The sequence below is a fragment of the Sinohyriopsis cumingii genome, chromosome 16 (assembly GCF_028554795.1).
Source record: "Sinohyriopsis cumingii isolate HCF-2022 chromosome 16, ASM2855479v2, whole genome shotgun sequence".
NCBI classification, from domain to species: domain Eukaryota; kingdom Metazoa; phylum Mollusca; class Bivalvia; order Unionida; family Unionidae; genus Sinohyriopsis; species Sinohyriopsis cumingii.
The window spans coordinates 41410193-41430779 of NC_142976.1; the positions used below are offsets into that span (position 1 = coordinate 41410193).

A 20587-nucleotide genomic window follows, 5' to 3' on the forward strand; every position below is an offset into this window, starting at 1 on the left:
AAAACCTTATCACTAATTCTCCTGAATGGATGGTCATATCAACATGTGGTTTTCACCAAGTCCTCTAACAGTGTCAACCTGAATCAAAATGGTGCTGATTTTACATCCAATATGGTTGCCACAGTGGCTAATTTGAGATAGTTTCAACACTCAGCAGTTAAAAAGAAGAAATGGTCTTATCTTGAATTCCTGGAAATTCTTTTCAGGGGCATTGGGTGGCTGAGTGGTCTAAGGTGCTTGCCTTTACAGATCACTGACATCTCACCTCTGTGGCTTGAACAAGGTAGGTACGTGAGAAATCTTGCCAGTTGCTTCCTGTGGGTAGGTGTTTCTTCCTGGGGCTTTCCCAGGTTCTTCCTCCACCAAGTACTGGCCACCATGTATAGTCTAACATGTGCTTAAAAACAGCATTAAACCCATAACAACAACAGACAGTAGAATGTCAGTCCCTTAAAGTGACTCTTGTTTTCTTGTTCTTGAAGTTTTTTACTTAGGGTGATAAGTGAGGCAATGTGAATGGATCATTTAGTTTTAGTGTGCTTTCTTTTTAGGCCCGAAAACTAGCCATATGATGAACACTTTACATGGAACCTTATCCATTTCAACTACATCAAACAAAACAATTTGCACCCTTCCAGATACCAGCTAGATCTGGAATGTACACATCATAATATTCTTGTTTATTTTGATCCAATTTGCTAAATTGAAAATTTCTGTGTTTTGAAACAGAAAAAACTACAACAAGAACTTTCTCGAGTTACCAGTTTTACTGTGGGGGCAAAAATGGAAGTTATGCTAATAAGAGTTATAAAATTTGATGGTAATATCATGTCTGGATAAGCCCAAGAAACAGTATTGCAGTGTAACAAGAAAGTAATTTTTCAATACAGAGTTCACTGTCATAACGAAAGTAAGGATAACAAGATGACAAATGAGGCAACTGCATACAATTATTAAATTATATGAATGGTTCAGAACTGGTGACCTTTTATACACAAATGACAAGAAGCCAACAATTTTAAATATATGTTTTACTAATGAAAAGAATAGTTAACACTTGAAACGGCAAGTTTTTTCTTCAGATACATCACCCATTTGGAGTACTCTGCAAGTAAATCCACCAAGAGCAACAGCAAATTAAAAGATCTTTTGGATTATTTTAGCACTAAAAATGATGTCTGCTTAAAAAGCTGGAGGTCAGATGAGAGTGGTCTCCCCATGGATAGAGGGATTGTTGCCATATCCCACCATTCATCAGTTACTACTTCCAGTCATAGTGTGACAGAAGGCTTGTTTAGAGGCCTCTCACACTCTTATTAATTTTGTACTCAATTTCATGTTTGAGAGATCTAAACTTTGTCATCATAAGAGACGTACACTCCATTATTTTCTCATTCAGTTTTGCAGGATCTTCATCATGAAAAAAATATTTTGCATCTCAGTTGTTTATTTCATCATATAAGGAAATTGGTACCATCTTAAATTCTTCTCTCTAATGGTCATTATCATTTATATTTCATCTTATTACTCAACCTTGATATAGAATTTCTTCCACCTTCTGCGATCTCCTCAACAACATCACCCTCTTAGTAAGAGGGGCGATTAATTGGATTTGGCTGGCATTATCTAGGTGATGACCTTCCTCGATTTTATAGCCCGGAGTGAGTGGATAGATAGAATACCAACAGAGAACTGAGCGTGAATATTTGGGAATAAATAATGTGATACGAGCCCTCTTAGACAAGAAAAATAACAAAATTTAATCAATAACAATTAATAGCGGCAACTCCAATTCAATCTAAGTTACGTCAACAGAATTTAATAGCAGTGTCCAATTTGGATTTATTTCATCATAATAACAAGTGGTGAAAAGAGCGCAATGTCCACAACTGATTGCATCACCTTCCTCTCGTGACCCGTGTATCACATCTTCCTATTCTCTCTCTAGTCTTCCTATTCTGAACACTTCATCCATTTCTAGACTTCATAGTCTTTTCTTCTGAACACATCATCTCTTTCCAGACTTCCTAGTCTTTGGACTGTCCTGTCTCTCCCAGAAAGTGGTTTCCTTAAAGGACATCTCAATATGTATCACTTCCTATACATACATAAAATTCCCTCACTTACATTACTTAGAAGCGTAATAGCTATCCAAACACTGCATAAATTCTGACCTAATTTGATACATCATCACTCTCGCTTCACAGTGACCGACCATAAATTAACACATGAGCGGTGTATCTAACATCACCATAGCTCTTTACCTACGCTACCACATGCTCGATTACTATTGTATAAAATTCACAAAATTCTAGCTCACAGCAATCCCTAACCTAAAAGATCATTTAAACATTACAAAAACAGATATAAATATGTGATTATTGTTAACTCATAATAATCAGTATCGTCCTAACAGACAAAGGAAATTATTTCATATAACCCTATGAAATCTTACACATTTGAAAATTTTGATCGCATGCAATCCGTCAGTTCTATCAATGAACTAGTAACTGTAAAATTATAAATTGCATAACAACTCTAGCAACCTAAAGATTCCCATAAAATTAAATAAATGATACATAATAATATGGATCCTAGTCATGTCAAACATATCTGCATAAAACAATCAAAAATGGAAACTTATGTGAAAAATTAAAATTGCGTACCTTAATGCTGTTCTCTCTCAGAAATTGTGCGTCCTAGCACTAAAGCCTGTCATTTCTTACAAGACAGCCACCTGGTCCCCTTTTCTCGTTTAGCGAGGAAAGCACTATTTTTTTTTAGTCTTCCTCGTAGCCAAACTTCTCCTTTCTCAGGAAGTTTCAGACTAAAGAATTTCAACCAACCAGTCGTACGCAACAGTTCCTATATTTTTCCCAAAATAATCATTTCTTTTGTCAGATTTTGGACAGCCTAAAATCTTTGAACTGCGTTGCATCTCACTTCCCTTTGAAAATGACTATTTGACATGGGCTCCTATCAAACGGTTATGGTTGGTAGCTCAAATATTTACTTTCTCAGGACAGCTTTGGAATGCCTTGGTCAAATCTCAATGAGTCGTAGATGTTGGCCTTTCAATTTTAACACTGGCATGGGGGGGGGGGGGAAGAAAAGAAGAAAGGTCGAAGTGATCATTCACAAAGACTTTTCTGGCTTAAATGTGATAAAAGTTAAATGCTGAATGCATTCAACATTAAGGTTCAATAATTATTCAAACTTCCATACTTTATATCCTTCTCCTCTTGTTCTGTCAATGTCTTCATATAGGATTCAGGCATCCATCAACATTTTGACGAAAAATGATTAGTCTTTCTTCAAGAAATTATCTCAGTCTGCTTATATCTCTTAACACATTAACCCCTAGAGGTTTTTGTCGTTTTCGCCTGAAATTCGAGTAGGAAACACATTTTGAAAGCAATTTCTGAATAGATCCGAAAACACCAAAATCAGAGGTGATCTTTCAATAACATACTGCCTAGTTGTGTTAGAAACATCATCTTTCATTGGCTATTTGGCTCGCGCATGAGCAGAAGGGTAAATATAAGTACTAAAAAAAAAATAGACGTATGACCATATTTGGCCGCGTCCTAAGAAACTGTGTATAAAAAGAGAAGATGCTTTTTGTCTACACAAGAGCTACTTTACATTATATGTTTGTCATATCATATGTGCAAATTTTAGGGATGCACTCTCACCCGCAGGACTCCAACCGTACTATTAGGACAGAATTTTTTTTAGTAAAAGTAATAAGATTGAAATTATCTTTAAATTGTATTAAAAGTAATTTTTTTATACTAAATTATATTGAATGTGATTTTCTATTAAAATATATTGAGATTAAATTCATTTATTTCAGTATTACAATTATATACTATTTAATAAAGATTGCGCCCTTGTGAGCAAATGTACAAAATTCTTGCACTATACATCTCTCTTGTATCGTAAAGTCAGCAAAAAAACTACACTCGCTAAGTTGTGTAAGTTGCTGAATTAGCCGATTCCTAAAATTATCTGGCTGACTAAGCTATAAGCTCCACGCCTTGATGTGGCAAAATTGTCTGTCTTATGACGTACATAGACCTAGACGATAGTCTTAAGAAACGATGAAGCCTCACTTTGAGATTCTGGCGCAACTCAAGAACTAGACGTATGACCATATTTGGCTGCGTCCTGAGAAACTGTGTATAGATTGCGAGGACATTTGTTGACAAATCAGTCCGTTCGTCGGAATCTCAAAGGTTCTTGTATCGTTACAGGTAAGGTGCCGTCTGCGTACGACTTTTTTATATATAGTATATGGATTTTTAGTGTTAAGCTGTTAATCTAACATTGGCACTTTGCAACATTGGATTATTGTAATATTTCTTTAATATAATGTATTGGAAAGTTTAATTGTTTGAAGAACTTATATTTACTTGTAATTATATTATTGATTATAGTGAAAAAATGACGTTCGCTACCAACTTCATACTTAGTAATAGTTAATTCAGAAATAAAATACTCTGTCAAAAAATAGAGTTTAATATGACATTTTAGATTAAATTCAGTAAAATATATTTATATTAAATGATTGTGGTATTAGTCTGAAATATTGAATTTTAGATTATTTAGCTATCGTGAATTTATTCGATATTTAATTATCTGTATTATATTCTAAAAGGCAGAAATTATATAAGTGTATGATGTTGGTAAGTTAAGGAATATCGTAGTTTTATATATATCTTATATCCGTAACTTAAGTTTATGCTGATTGATACTGGAATGTAATTTTATATGTTGAGTATTTCAATAAAGTCAGTCCTATCGTCGGAATCTCAAAGAGGCTTGTATCGTTACAGAATCCCATACCTCCCGCAATGCCATATTCCCCAAGATGTGGTCGTATCTACACTGTTATGAGTGATACCTCTTTTAAGAGAGTCTGAACTTATTCTTCTCTCACTCTCTCTTTTCTATATGGTCATGGAAAACAGCATTACCAAGAGTTTATGAGAAAAAACAGTCTCGTAAAAGCACTTTCGTCAAAGTACCTTTCTTGACCAGGCACAGAATAACGTTGCACTGATAGCCTCGGCAATACTTCTGAAGAAATACTTCAAGAAAATGGTTATAAAACTCGCCCAAAAGATTAATTAATGGTGTAACTATTTAGTCAGATCTAGCTCAGATTTTCTAACCTTTATTTTTTTTAAAATTATAAAACCACAAAATTCAGCAAAGCTTACGCTGGTAAAAAAAAAAAAAAAAGATCATCTCGTATTCCAGATTGCATTTTCATATACTACACAATAATGTTTAACTATATTATGAATATTTCTTTTCAAAGGAGATAGATTAATGTCAGTAGGTATGAATGTTCTGATTCAAGTAATTAGGCCAATTATCACAAGTAATTACTTCTTGTCCAACTTTATACACTTCTGTATAGAGGCTGTTATACATGTTGCATCTTGATTAACTTTATACGCCTTTTCTATGCAGATTGACATACACGCGCAATCTTGTCTAGCTTCATAAGCCATTTTCTATAGGTTGGTACACATTTAAAATCTTGTGCAGCGCGATAATCAGGAGTAGATTTTTTTTAGCTACAGATGTTGTTGTTTTGATTTGGTGCACGGAGGAGGGGCGGGTTGACGCCATGTATCAGCACATGATAGGCTTTTCTAATGCTCAAACGTTGATTGATATAAATTTATTATTTTGGGAAACCGACCCAACTCAGCACTGCTACCAATATTGCTTGTTTTGCTGTATACACCAGGTATGAATTTCATTGTCTTGAACATCAATTATTCAAAGGGAAACTTAACATTATAGAAATCAGTCAAAGAACCGTATTTAACTGCCAACATCAGAATTTAGTATAACCAGAGTATCAAATAGTTCTAGCTGTATTAACCAGGGTATCAAATAGTTTTAGCTGTATTATCACTCGCAAGTCCTCAACGTATTTTAGCCAGTGTCGGAATGACCCAGCTGACAATCTGTCCAAGGGCAGATGGGCTGTGTTTTTTTTTTTTTTTATAAACAAAATTTATATTATATGGGCCGCCTGATCTCAGAACAGATCAAGATTTGCTTGCCCTGTCCGACACTTATCCCAGCTTATCCCTTGAATTAAAGAAAATTGTGCGAATCAAGTGTATGTCCAGGTATTGGTACACATCAACAATTTTCACCTGTTTATTGCTCATGATGAAACGCGTTGATGAGCCCCCTGTATCTTTTATTGAATATTATTCAGGTTGATGCAGGGTCTCTATTACTAAAGTACTTTTGTAAAGGAAACAAACGAGACTGAAAACCGTTTGCACTTTCAGGTAACATGACTGTCATCGTGCATAAGAGAAAAGTGATTTTTTTCATCGTTGATTGATAGAGGATTGCAGACTTCTTCATTTAAAATGTATTGGATATCATTCACAAATATATTGAACAACAGGGGGACAGGTCCGTCACTCTGTTTTATCCCTCTTGAGGCATCAAGTGAGTTTTGTGGTGTTCTGTGTTTTGCATTTGAATACATGCTTTTGAGGATTTAGAGAACATTACCACCCATATCGACCTTTACTATTTTATAGTAGATCCCGTCTCCACTGATTATTAAACGCTTTAGAAAAAGAAAAAAATACACAAAACAACAATGAAAGTTTTCTTTACCTTATCTAAGCAAAAATTTGTCATAATCTTTATTGAAAATGTATGGTCAGTAGTAAGATAGTCTGGTCTCAATCCAACTTGATATTCAGTAAATAAAAAAACATTAATATCGTTGAAGTAAGTATAGAATCTAACAGCCTTGCGTTTGATTTGACACTTAAAGGTAGGTCATTGATGTACACAAGAAAGAGGACGGGGCCCAAAACACTCACTCGAAGTACTCCGATAACAACCGGTGCTGGGTCTGATGTTGCTCCATCCAGGCTATATCTCTGCGATCTGTCTGAAATTCTCTGATCCATTCGTGGAGGACACGATCGAAAGCCTAACTAAAGTCAACAACTGCAAGATTGTACTACTTTCCCTGTTTAAGGATTTGGCTAGCTCATCTGCAAGGGTCATTTCACGTCGCCATCTGGCACGGAAACCGTTTGGCATTCTTTAGGGAGGTTGGAGTGACGTAGACGATGCATCATGTTGCTGACTATGATGTGTTTGAGCATTTTTCAGCAGGTACATGTAAAGTTCGATTGTAGTTAGCCTTGAATCTTTCTCCATTTTTGAAAATAGCCGTGTCATTTGCTGCTTTCTACACATCAGAAACCGAACCTGTTGAGAGATACTTCTGGTAAATATAGCTCAAGTATGGTGCACACTTTTCCGTTATATCTTTCAGGATTCTTGATGGAATCGTGTATGGGCCAGTGTCCTTCTGCGGGTCAGTTTTCTTCGCAATAAGCTAGATAACATTTTTTAGTTCGTGTGGATGACAGGCATTGGTGGGTAGCGATTTCAATGTAGTCTTCTCAATTCATGTTTTAACTCGATACAGGCACTACCCGTCCGTTTACTTTAGGTTTTCTGTTGTTCTGTGATGCAGTTCCACAAGTTGGAAATGACGTACTGGCCGTAATGAACAAAATAAAAATCAAATCACGTAAGACATCGAGAAGTATTGAATTTGGCTGTAAATTCTGACAGGTCTTGGAGGGTTTCTTTGTTGGAAAGAGTCGTCAAAACGTTTTGCTTGCTTGCTCCTGTCCAACTATATCTTGGCTATGATAATGAAATAGTGACTTGAAAATTAACATTATTAAATATTTTTACTAGATAATAAAAATGTTCGGGGAAATAACTTTTATTTATTTATTTATTTATTTATTTATTTATCCGCATCTAAACTAATCGCCGATTTTATGAAATACTGTCACAATGGCCTTTATATTCATTCATATCCTTCAAGTGCATTTTAGAGTTACTTCCCTTGCTTACCCATGGCATTTATGTAAACAATTTGACAAATTCACTTTCGCAATGGACTAAAATAACGTGGTTGTATATTAACTTCAAATCTGAGTTGCATACTAAATGCATCGTTTTTTATTTTGAAGAGAGAGTAGCTATAATGAAGCAAATTATTTTCACTTTCATGAATTGTGCAGGATTGTCATGAACCTAGCCATTCGCTGCGTTTGCAGCAGCCATACAGTAAATGTTAAAACGTATTTATAGGGCGGGGTTGTCGGGATGAAGGCCTGACGCATCCCGTGTCATCCAGCCCGATTTTACTTTGATTTCTAAGCCAAAGCTTGGAAAAAAGAAAGCGAAACGATAACGAGGCGCCTTGAAATTGGTACGCAAAGAGTTCGTGGTAAGCGTTGCGAAAAAATAAATTAACTTTGAAGTTAAAACCAATCATGCAAATTCACATCTTTACCTTAAACCAAAATATTGTAAGATAAATATGGTTGTATATTAGTCTAACTTCATTTTTGACGTCATGCATATTATGATATCATAATCTTGAACATGTCAATACATAGGCTACTCATCAAACGATATCAAAATGTATTTAACCAATCCACCAAGGTTATTTAGTGCTGAGGCAATTGGAGTCAAGTGCCTTGATCAAGGACACACCATGGTAACTGACTCAGCTTCGTCCGAAGGTAAGTTTTGAACCTGCACCCTAACAGTGATGAGTCCACCATGCTAACCACGGAGCCACCCTTGCTCCCCAATCTGCAAAGGTGCACATTATATATATCAGGGTGAAACTAGAACTAGAAACTAGTACACCTGTTTACTGCAGACAAGGCCATTGGTCTGACTTTACAGCGCTTAAAAACTCAGAAATGATAATGATATTTTTAATTTGATAGTTATTTTAGGTGATATATACACTATTTTGTACATGTACATTAGTTTAGAATTGCTTGAAAATTGTGGTTTTAATTGAGTTGTGTTGGCATAAAAAATTACAAAAAAATTACAAAAAAATCCAGCAACCTGATTACATTTTAGTACAAAGTTTAGTGTTGATATTGTTGTGATGGTGAAGGAAATCGAGTAGTTGTGTTGTTGTTGTGGGGTTTAACGCCATTATTCAGCAGATGATAGGCTATGCGTGGCACCCTGTATTAATGGTGGAGGAAGAACCCAGTAAAACCCCAGGAAGAACCATCGACCCATGAGAAGCTACTGGCAAAATTGAGTAGACACGTGTACATCTGTAACATATGAGATATCACAAAAGCCTCAGTTATACACCACTAACTGTATTAGTCAGTCAGTCTGTTGGGTTGCAGGGTGTCCCTTTTTTGGGGATGGGTCAAGGTTAGGGTCATCATTCCAGTTTGAGGGAGAGAGGGAGAGTGGTGCTGTGGGGAGGGGTTACTTAATAACACACAATAAGTGTTAACTAGCTGCAATTGTTACCTACAATAAAAAAGACCCTTGTTAGACACAGAGAGATGTGTGTGATTTAGATTTTTAATGTAGCTTTAACAATTTTTCAGTCATATTACTACAATGTCTGCAGTGTGACAGTTTATAGTGGTCTAGTACTGAGGCATCATGCCACAGACATGTTACATGATGTCCCACCCAGTCACATTATACTGATACCAGGCTGACCAGTCCTTACATTAACCTCTTAATGCTGAGCACCAAGCGAGGCAGCTGTTAGTACCATTTTTATCAGTCTTTGGTATGACTCAGCTGGCAGAGAGGGAGAAATGTCCTCTATTTTGTGGTGGAATTGAAATTAATTTGATAAAAGATATCTAAAAAAGTATTAATCATACTTTATATCAGGGACACCTGTAGAATAATTTTCTTTGGGATTGTTGGGTGGGTGGGAAGATACTTAGTGATGAACTATTAAAGTTTACTGATGTAGGCTAAAACATGTTTAGAGGATGGGGGTGGGGAACATGTGGCCCCTCTCCTTGCCCCTAAGTGCAAGCAGCCTTATATCATATTTCACTTATTGCACAAAAGCACATTGTTCAGTGATCATTGATGCAATCTTTTATAGGTATAGAAAGATCCATGTCAAAAATAACATTGACATTCAACCAACAGAAATTTAAAATATATAAAAACTTTCTACTTTGTTAGATGACTATAATCATAATTATTCTCAATTAATTATAGCAAATATTCATCATGATTTATTTTCAATTTTTTTAATAGATATAAAAGCTATAATTATGGCATCCTCTGATGAAATGCTGCATGCTGCGATCCGTTCTGGCAAGTTTGATGAAGTCCAGAAACTCATTGATCGTGGAATCAATTTGAATCATGTGTATGGCATGAGAGGCACTGCACTCTGTGCTGGAATAGAGGCCCGCAACATACAAATGGTTAATTTTCTGCTCAAGTCAGGAAGTGATGTTAATGCTCAGGATTGGGATGGTGAACCACCACTCATTCTTGCTTTGCGAAAGAATTGCTTGGACATTGCTCGTGTTTTGATCAACCACAAGAAGATAGCTATTGATAAAGTTGATCCTCTGACCCAAAAGACAGCCCTCCATTTTGCCACAGAAAATAAGATGATAGATGTTGTTAAGTGGCTTATAACAGGAGGATGTGATTTGAATAAGGCTGATATTGAGTCAAATATTGCCCTACATCTTGCTGTATCTGCCAAATTCCATGACATTGTAGACATTCTTGTTAGTCAGAAAAACTGCTTGATCAAGTTTTACAACAGGGCGGGAATGGTACCACTGCATATTGCATGCAAATCAGATGATGTTCAGTCATTAAGGCTCATTCTTGGAGTTATCAAAGAGAGAGCAAAAAGGAAATCAAATCCTGATGATCTTGGGGAATTGTTGATGAATGACAATTATTTGTCTGTGAATGTTAATTCTGAGACAATATATGAAAAAGACTCATGTCTTCATTTGGCAGCAAGAAATGGAAATAAGGATGTTCTGAAACTCTTGATCAGTCATGGGGCAAAAGTAAATGCTAAAAATAGTCTGGGACAGACCCCAATTTTACTGGCATGTTCTTTGCAGTCTGTGTCCAATTCAATGAAATCATCAAATCATGATAATTCTGTGCTGGAAATCCTACTAAAGGCAGGAGCTGATCCCAATGTCAGGGCACACGTGAAGAATTGGAAACATGGCCCCAAAAATGTGGAGATGACACCTCTTATCATGAGTTGTATATGCAACAATGTAGAACTCTGTAGAAGTCTTATAAAATATGGAGCCAACATTAATTTATGTGACAGTGCCGGGCAGTCTCCACTTTTCACTGCTCTAGACAATAATGCAAGGCAGATAGCATGGTACTTCCTCAATGAAGTACCTGAAATTAATGTGAACCATCAGAACCATCTGGGCATGACTTGCCTGCATGCTGTTTTGAAATGTTTCAATGACAAGGATGTAAATGAAGTCTATGAACTGACTAAAGCTATTTTGAAACATGGAGGAGTTCTATCACCTGACAAGAAAGGGGAAACACCATTTGTGGCAGCACTTGACTATGAAAATGCTGGTGTTGTGCAAGCTATCCTTGAAGAGACAGACATAAATCTTCAAGACTACAAAATAAATGACCATGCTGGTTCCACTTTGTTGCATGTAAGTGCTAGAATGGGTTTAATAGAAATATCACGCATACTTCTTGCCCATGGTGCAGATATAGATTCTCTCACCACTGAAACAGGGCATACGCCTCTTTTTGAAGCTTTACATAATGATCAAACTGAGATGGTGGAATTTCTCATTCAAAATGGCTGTGATCTGAGATTAGACAGCTCTGTTTGGGAGGACAGAGAATCTGAAAATTCAGAAGAGGAAGAAACATCTTTAGACATTGATGATGAACTAATAAACTGGGTGCGTGAGGAATCTTGCCATCCAAAGTCACTATATCTGTTAACAATGATTTCAATACGCAGACATTTTCATGCCAATAATCGATGCTTCAAACATATTGATTTTTTGCCATTGCCAGAAAAGCTAAAAAACAATTTGAGGTACAGATGATCAATAACTTCGTGCTTTATCATAGTTTTCTATCATTGTTATATGTTAATATTTTTATACATTTCTGTTGTATTTTTCTTTTTTTTTTTAAATAGATATATTTTCATTATCATGTTGAATATGCAATGTTTCATATCATACTTCCTTTCAGACCAAGTTTGTACATATATATATATATATATATATATTTTTTTATATCATGAGATTGACTTGGCTGAAAAGTGACCATATCAGGGTAGGAAAACAACATAGAACTGATCTGCAAAGCTGATGTCACTGCTGACAGAAGTTAAATTTTAGCTCACCAGGCCAAAGGTGAAATGAGCTTATTATATGACCCTTTACTTGTTGTCCATATTATCATGTACCTGGTGCCTTAACCACTGAGCCACCAGGAGCTGGAGATCTCAATGGTTTCCACATTATAACTCCAGAGGTGGGGACCCAGGGGGAGTAAGTACAGACCCAAGAATCTATACAGATTCCACTGATTTACACCCCTTGAAATGAAAAAATGTGTATGCTTTTAAGTGTGGTACTGTGAACAGTGTCTATGTTTTGAATCATGGCCTAGTCCCATGGGTGCAGGGATAGATCCAGGTGACTGTGTTGGTTGTATTAATGTCTTGTCATATTTATGCCATGAAAGTAATCCAGTGTATCTGGTCTAGAAAAGAAAATATATAACACCAACATTATTGGACAATATGTAGCAGCTATGTATCCTACAGTTTTCTTTCCCCCTCAACAGTTTCAATACATATCACAAGCTGACATGTGTCATCTACCCATGAGAGTGATATAAAACCCTCATGAGCCTCATATTGAACACATCAATTTTAATGATTGAATAAATGGTTGAGACCATGGTCCTTTCAGCAAGTTGCCAAATTCGGATAAGTGGAATGCGAATTTTACTTGTTCTTTTCAAGTTTCAGTTGTTAACATCCTGCTGAGAAATTCACCTCCATCTCAGTACCTGCATACCATATATATTCCCTTATAAGTTGTCTAACTATAAGCTGCACAGACCCAGATTTGCCATTGCATAATGCACCAACCGCTCCGGTGGCCTAGTGGTTAGAGCATCCGCCTCGGATGTGGGAGGTCGTGGGTTCGATTCCCAGTCATACCAAAGACTTAAAAAAATGGTACTAACAGCTGCCTCGCTTGGCGCTCAGCATTAAGAGGTTAGTGTTAGGACTGGTCAGCCTGGTGTCAGGATAATGTGACTAGGTGGGACATCATGCTACATGTCTGTGGCATGATGCCCCAGTGCTAGACATCACTATAAACTGCCACACTGCAGACACCATAGCGATATGACTGAAAAATTGTTAAAGCTACATTAAAAATCCAGATCACACACACACACGCATAATGCACCAGCAGATTTGGGTCTATGCAGTTTGTTAGGAGCGTTCAGTAGAACAAACAGCATAGACCCAGATCTGCCTGCATATTATGCAATGGTAGATCAGGGTCTATTTCGTTTACAGTTGGACTCAATGTGTAAGCAAGTATATACAGTAGCTCAATTTGTACAGTAATTGACACATTATAATTCATCAGAGAAACTTGGTTATTAGGAAGTAGCAAATCATGCATTTTTATTTACTAAGTTTATAATCAGTAATACATAGCTTAATCTTTTCTGGATAGAAAATGATCTTGACTCTATGATGAGAATTTATTTTCCCATAGGGTAACTTAAGATTGTTCTAAAGTCAAAACCCATAGCTTCTGTCCCTTTCACACTAGTCCTTGTTCTTATTTGGTCAACCTCCATCTTTAAGGCAGATTAAATCACTCTTCAACCAAAATTGACTTTGCTTTAAGCATTTGTTGTGAATTCTGCTTTTTTCATTACATGCATCATTTTTATAGGTTGAAACTACCCTCAGATCAAGTATTACAGTAAAACCTGTCTTGAAAGGCCATATTCTCAATGGACAGATTTAATGATTATATAGTGGTATGACCTGTTATAACAGACCACCTGTCTTTCAAGAGAGGTCCTACTGTATTCCCCATTCAGAATTAGCTCTCTCTTGAGTTATTGGCATTTTTTTGGTTACATATTTGATAACCTTACATTAGGTTACTCATCCCCATCCATCCACCCACCCACACACAAAGAGGTGTTTTTGGGTACATTTAATGTCTTTGGGAATTACCTTTTTTTATACCTTATAGCTCAGGTAGGTGTTCAAATATCCGTATCCTTACCAAATTGGTCTGTGGTCTCATCTTAGTTTTGTTTTGCTTATTTTTGGACCAGTATGAATCATCAAAATTTATATTCCATTTAATATGACTTCCACTATGTGGATACGATCCGGCAGTACTGGTAGTCTACACTGCATCATTGAGGGTGTGTGCAGTATTCCTTTTTGTTTTTCTTCACAAATTGTAGGAGCATCAGACTTTCACTAAATTGGCAGATTTAGCTAGATTATAGCAACATACTATGTGTTACTGATATTAAAATGTATTTTTTTTAGGGGTGGGGTAAACTAAAACTCATTTTAATGAAATAATACTTACTGGTTGCTCTTGCTAGATTCCATCATTCCACCCCATACTGATGTCCCACTAGTTACAGGTTATGCCTTGAAAAAGTATACCCCTCTTTCCATACATGTTCATGGAAATCCATCAATACTGTAGAACTAGCTATGCTAACAAGATTGTTGTACACTCATTATTGTACAAGAACAAGTCATTTGAGTAACGCTAAATATCCAGGTGAATTGTGTTTCAATTATTAAAGTTTGACTGTTTCTGCTAGTAAATTCTATGAAAATAAAATGCACATGAATGCCAGCAGGTTTACCTTTTCATGTTTAGCTTGCTGGACTGATGACCTGAAGGTACAGGTTTAACCTGACTGATGACCTGAAAGGTACAGGTTTGACCTGACTGATGACCTGAAAGGTACAGATTTGACCTGACTGATGAACTGAAAGGTACAGGTTTGACCTGACTGATGACCTGAAAGGTACAGGTTTGACCGGACTGTTGACCTGAAAGGTACAGATTTGACCTGACTGATGACCTGAAAGGTACAGGTTTGACCTGACTGATGACCTGAAAGGTATAGGTTTGACCGGACTGTTGACCTGAAAGGTACAGGTTTGACCTGATTGATGACCTGAAAGGTACAGGTTTGAATCCTATCATCAGATCAGCCTTATTTGGTTACCATGGTGTGCCCCAGGGCAAGTTACTTAACTCCAGCTGCCTCGGCACTAATAACCCACTTCTGTTGCCATTGTAAACACCAAACCATGCCGAACATTTTCATTATGCAAGTTATTGATGTGTTTTTATGCTTTGGCACTAGTTGCATGCATATCAACGTAACATCAGCTCACAAAAGCTATTTCTTGTTCAACACACACATGCACAATTGTTAGATACATTGTAGGATGTTGAGTAGGAATTCATGGTTATAAATATGTTGATTTGATGCAGTATATATCCAGCAACATGACTGATCTCAGTGTTTATCAGTATTAAAATGTACATGAACTGCACATATTGCACTTTATTTTATGAAGAACTGTGATTTTTTTGTGTGATTAATTTTAAATGTTAGATCTTTAATGCTGTGGGGAAGTATGTTGTGTAATTATTGATCTGTTGTTCTAATTAAATAATCATGTTGTATGTTAGTTTGTTTTTGTATGTCATTCTGAAATTATAAATGAAGTAAGTCATACACTTTTTATACTCCTGGTATGTAATAAAACAAATACAGCTGTTGTTGTGTCCGTCTGTCTGACTGTCCATAAACATTTCTGTTTTCTCTGGACAGTTCAGACACTGTTCAAGATATTGCAACCAAACTTCATACAAATGGCAAAGGAATTGCATAGATGTGCCTTTTGATACTTCAAATTTTTCATATTCAGTGTTTATTTACGTTACCATGGAAACAAAGTGTCGCATATCAGAAGTGTCTAAATTGAGAGTTCTGCAATGAAGTTGAAATAGTTAACACACCTGACAACAAGAGTACCATAAAATGACCCATTATATGCCCACTCTATGTGTCTGCTTTCAGTCAGAGTGATTTTTGCTCCTTTAAACCTAATGATAAATTGCATCCTTACCCTAAGTCCAAGGCATCCACAAAGTTGGGGACAGGTCTGTGATGTAGAACTAATGCTATTGTATGGAAACCATTTTTCTTCTTTCAGTCAGTGACCTTAACCTTTGAGCCCAAAGTCTATAGTCTACGTCCTTATCAAAAGTACAAGCCATCCACAAAGTATGGTTGAGGTATGTCTTGTAGAACTAATGCTATTGAGCAGAAACCATTTCTTTTAATGATTTCAGTCAATGACCGATTTGGACTCCTAAATCAATAGAGTTCTTCTTAACACCTAGTGCAAGCAATCTGCAAAGTCTGATAACCATGGATGATGGAGAACTGAAGTTATTTTGCAGCAACTATATTTTTCTTTATTAGAGTGACCTTGACCTTTGACCTTTTGAGTACAGTCAGTGTAGTTTATCATTAACCCAAGTGCAAGCTATCAAAAAGTTTGTTAACTGCAGATGATGGATAACATTATCACATAATACACTCTGCCTTATGGCCAGCATATAAAAACGAAAATGCAGAGGAATGTGGTATTAATAGAATAAATCAAGCTTGCCACAAGAGAATTCCTTTACTTATATCTATATATCAATCAGTCTATTTATACATTTGTCCATCTCAGTAGAATGGACAACCACAACAGTTTGTAAAGTGATCTACTAATTGACCACAAAACAGTGGCAAAGTTGAAGGTCACATGGATAAATAGATTATCACATGGATGGATTTATTTTTTCAATATATATATATATATATATATATATATATATATATATATATATATATATATATATATATATATATATATTTATAACCAGGACTCACATTCCAATTTATTGAAAGTACCAGATCTCTGTGGATTTTGATTTGGTTATTCTCAAGTTCTAACAAGAGAAATGCCACTTGCACTGGGTTTAGAACATTCATAGTTAGCTATTGTCAGTACTCTTGATGCTAACTGAAACAGAAGAATTGTGGAATTAGGAGCAACAAATGAAGTCTATCACTAGAAAAACTCTATCTTTCTACCTATCTATCTAGAGTATATATATATTTTCTAATGAAATGCAGTATGTGCAGTGAGTTTCTATTTAACAACAAAAAAGTGACAAGGTCAAAGGTCACACCATACAGAAGAGTTTATTTTTCAATGTACATTTTACCAAGTCTCACATTATGATTCAGTTAACCATTTCCTTCTTACTCTTTGCTTCCAATGACCTCAATGACATTTTGATTCAAAAATACCATTTCCTCAGAAATTCATGATTATTTTGAATACTAAGATTGGCTTTCAGTGGCAAGCATGTAGAATGGGATAAATACTAAGATTGGCTTTCATTGGCAAGCATGTAGAATGGGATAAATACTAAGATTGGCGTTTGGTGGCAAGCATGTAGAATGGGATAAATACTAAGACTGGCTTTCAGTGGCAAGCATGTAGAATGGTATAAATACTAAGATTGGCTTTCAGTGGCAGGCATGTAGAATGGGATAAATACCAAGACTGGTTTTCAGTGGCAGGCATGTAGAATGGGATAAAATACTAAGATTGGCTTTCATTGGCAAGCATGTAGAATGGGATAAATACTAAGATTGGCTTTCAGTGGCAAGCATGTAGAATGGGATAAATACTAAGATTGGCTTTCAGTGGCAAACATGTAGAATGGGATAAATACTAAGATCGGCTTTCAGTGGCAAGCATGTCGAATGGGATAAATACCAAGACCGGCTTTCAGTGGCAAGCATGTAGAATGGGATAAATACCAAGATCGGCGTTCAGTGGCAAGCATGTCGAATGGGATAAATACTAAAATGTGGCCATTTTAACTTCATTTGCATTACCAGTGTGCCTAATTAGTTTTTAATAAAAAGACCATCATTAACCTAGTTGCTAGAAATTGTTGTAATTTTACTTGTACTTAGAAATATTTTCTGTCTTAAGTTTGGGTGTTTAGTTGTAAAAACAAATATCCCACTTTTATCATTGACTGTAAATAATGATACCATATGTGTATTTCCAGAAGTGATACCAGATGTGCTGCGAAAAATGGGCAGTGATACCAGATATGTAATACCTAAGTAAATCGGACAGTGATGCTTTGTATTTCTGAGTTAATCGGGTAGTGATGACACCTGATGTGTATATGAGTAGATCAAGCAGTGATGCCAAATGTATTTTTGAAGTGTTTCTGAGTAAATTAGGCAGTGATACCAGACGTGTGTCTGAATAAATCGGGCAGTGATACCAGACAAGTACCACCCAAATAAATCAGGCAGTAATAAGAGAAGTGTCCCGAGTAAATTGGGCCACGATACCAGATATGCATTACCCAAATAAACCAGTGATACCAGTCTTATATTATCTGAGTAAATCAGGCAGTGATATCAGATGTATATTGTATGTATAAATCAGGCAGTGATACCTGGTGTGTATTCAAGATGTGTATTATATGAATAAATCAGGCAGTGATACCTGGTGTGCAAGTAGATGAGGCAGTGATGGCTATATGTATCTGATTAAATCAGGTAGTGATATCAGATGTGTATTTGAGTAAATCTGGCAACGATTCCATGGGTGTATCTGACTAAATCTGGCAGCAATACCTGATGTGTATCTGAGTAGACCAGGCATTGATGCCCGATGTGTATGAGTAAATCAAGCAGTGATGCCAGATGTGTATCTGAATAGACCAGTCAGTGATGCCCGATGTATATCTCAGTAGACCAGGCAGTGATGCCAGATGTGTATCTGAGTAAATCAAGCAGTGATGCCAGATGTGTATCTGAGTAGACCAAGCAGTGATGCCATATGTGTATCTGAGTAAATCAAGCAGTGATGCCAGATGTGTCTCTGAGTAAATCAAGCAGTGATGCCAGATGCATCTGAGTAGACCAGGCAGTGATGCCAAATGTGTATCTGAGTAAATCAAGCAGTGATGCCAGATGTGTATCTGAGAAGACCAGGCAGTGATGCCAGATGTATATCTGAGTAGACCAGGCAGTGATGCCAGATGTGTATCTGAGTAGACCAGGCAGTGATGCCAGATGTGTATCTGAGTAAATCAAGCAGTGGTATCAGACACATATTTGAGTAAATTGGGCAGTGATACCAGTTATGTACGTGAGCAAGTCAGTGATACCAGATTTGATCTGTATCTGATTAAATTGGGTAGTGATACCAGATGTGTTTCTGGGTAAATCCGGCAGTGATACAGGTATATATCTCAGTAAACTGGGAAGCGATACCAGATGTGTATCGGAGTCAATCAGGCAGCATACAAGGTGAATATCTGAAACTTGTAACAGAATACATAGCTTCATAAACTTGAAACTCAAAATGTAACCTAACAGTGAAGTAGAAAATATGGGTCCCACTGACCCACATTTGTGATGGGTACCGTACTTGTCAAGTAGCAACTCTTCATTAAGTTTCATGATTCCAGGTAAAATGTAACAGTATTTATAAAATGCATCAAAAACTTACCTCAGAATATACTAGTAATATACATGTACCAACAAAGTTAACTGCCTCAACCCCCTTCCAGGGGTACTAGCAGAGGTCTCGCTAGGATTTTAAAACTAGGAGTCCAGGACTCCCATTTTGGTAAATATAGGAGTCCCACCATCAAAAGTTGCAGTCCCTTGTTTCCTACAGAATCAACACAGACTGAGTGCATCTATTTTTAGATGGAGATGTTCTCGTAATAATTCACTATAATATAGCTTCATTACAACAGTCCATTGGCAGGATCACAAATTTATGGTTTATTTATTTGCATACGTACTTGGAGTAATTTTAGGCAAATAAATAGTATCTGATTTGCTGTTTTTTCCCATATTTTCTCAAACGTGTGTCAGGTCAGAAAACAGCTTAGACCTTAAAGCGCATCTCGCGAATTCCACAACATAGAATTGTCCCATACGTTTCTGACCTACATAATTTGCATTTTAAAGTTAAATCTTTAATAAAATAATACCTAGGCTTTGGTTTAAATGATTTGTATATTTTTCTGAATATATTTGCCCAATGATTTAAGAAAACAGACAATCTAATAAACTGGTACATCCCAGACTTAACGAAGTCCGCCATTATTTCCCGTTAGGCCTACTGGTTCACTTACAGTTTCAATCTAATTTTATGACAAAGTAGTGTATAAGAGGCAGTTAATATATATCCAGATCACCGATTCTGATCTGAACACACAAGTCTGTATGTTTTATTATCAAAGAATAGCATGCTGGAAATTGATAGTTGCTATCTTACTCGGAAAAGGTTAATGGTCAATCAGCTATCAAAACATAATACTTGTGAATGGGCAAGAGTTTGTTTGTCAACGCAAATGACATAAACACTAGGCCTAGCTACTGTTGCCTTGATGAATACATTTCGCTACAACACTAGAACTAACCGGGGTAAGGCAAGGGGCATTTAAACAAAATATGGTATGGTCAGTAATGTACCTCTTAAATAATCACAGGGCGAAGTTGTTTTCGCTTTCCTAACAGAAGA

At 36.4% G+C, this 20587-nt stretch overlaps 1 protein-coding gene and 1 long non-coding RNA gene across 2 annotated transcripts; one reads left to right on the forward strand and one right to left on the reverse strand.

The window, feature by feature from the left end:
- Positions 1-1736: 1736 nt before the first annotated feature.
- On the reverse strand, positions 1737-2839 carry LOC149780290 (uncharacterized). Its single transcript, XR_016414888.1, has 2 exons — positions 2667-2839; positions 1737-2068 (listed from the first exon to the last, which is right to left on the reverse strand). It is a non-coding gene; the product is annotated as an uncharacterized LOC149780290 (long non-coding RNA).
- A 5117-nt stretch (positions 2840-7956) lies between these two features.
- LOC149780291 (transient receptor potential cation channel subfamily A member 1-like) lies at positions 7957-15635 on the forward strand. The gene is made up of 2 exons (XM_089937098.1): positions 7957-8314; positions 10141-15635. The coding sequence occupies exon 2, from the start codon at positions 10158-10160 to the stop codon at positions 11961-11963; it is 1806 nt and encodes a 601-aa protein (XP_089793224.1). The 5' UTR covers positions 7957-8314; positions 10141-10157; the 3' UTR covers positions 11964-15635.
- The last annotated feature ends 4952 nt before the right edge of the window (positions 15636-20587 follow it).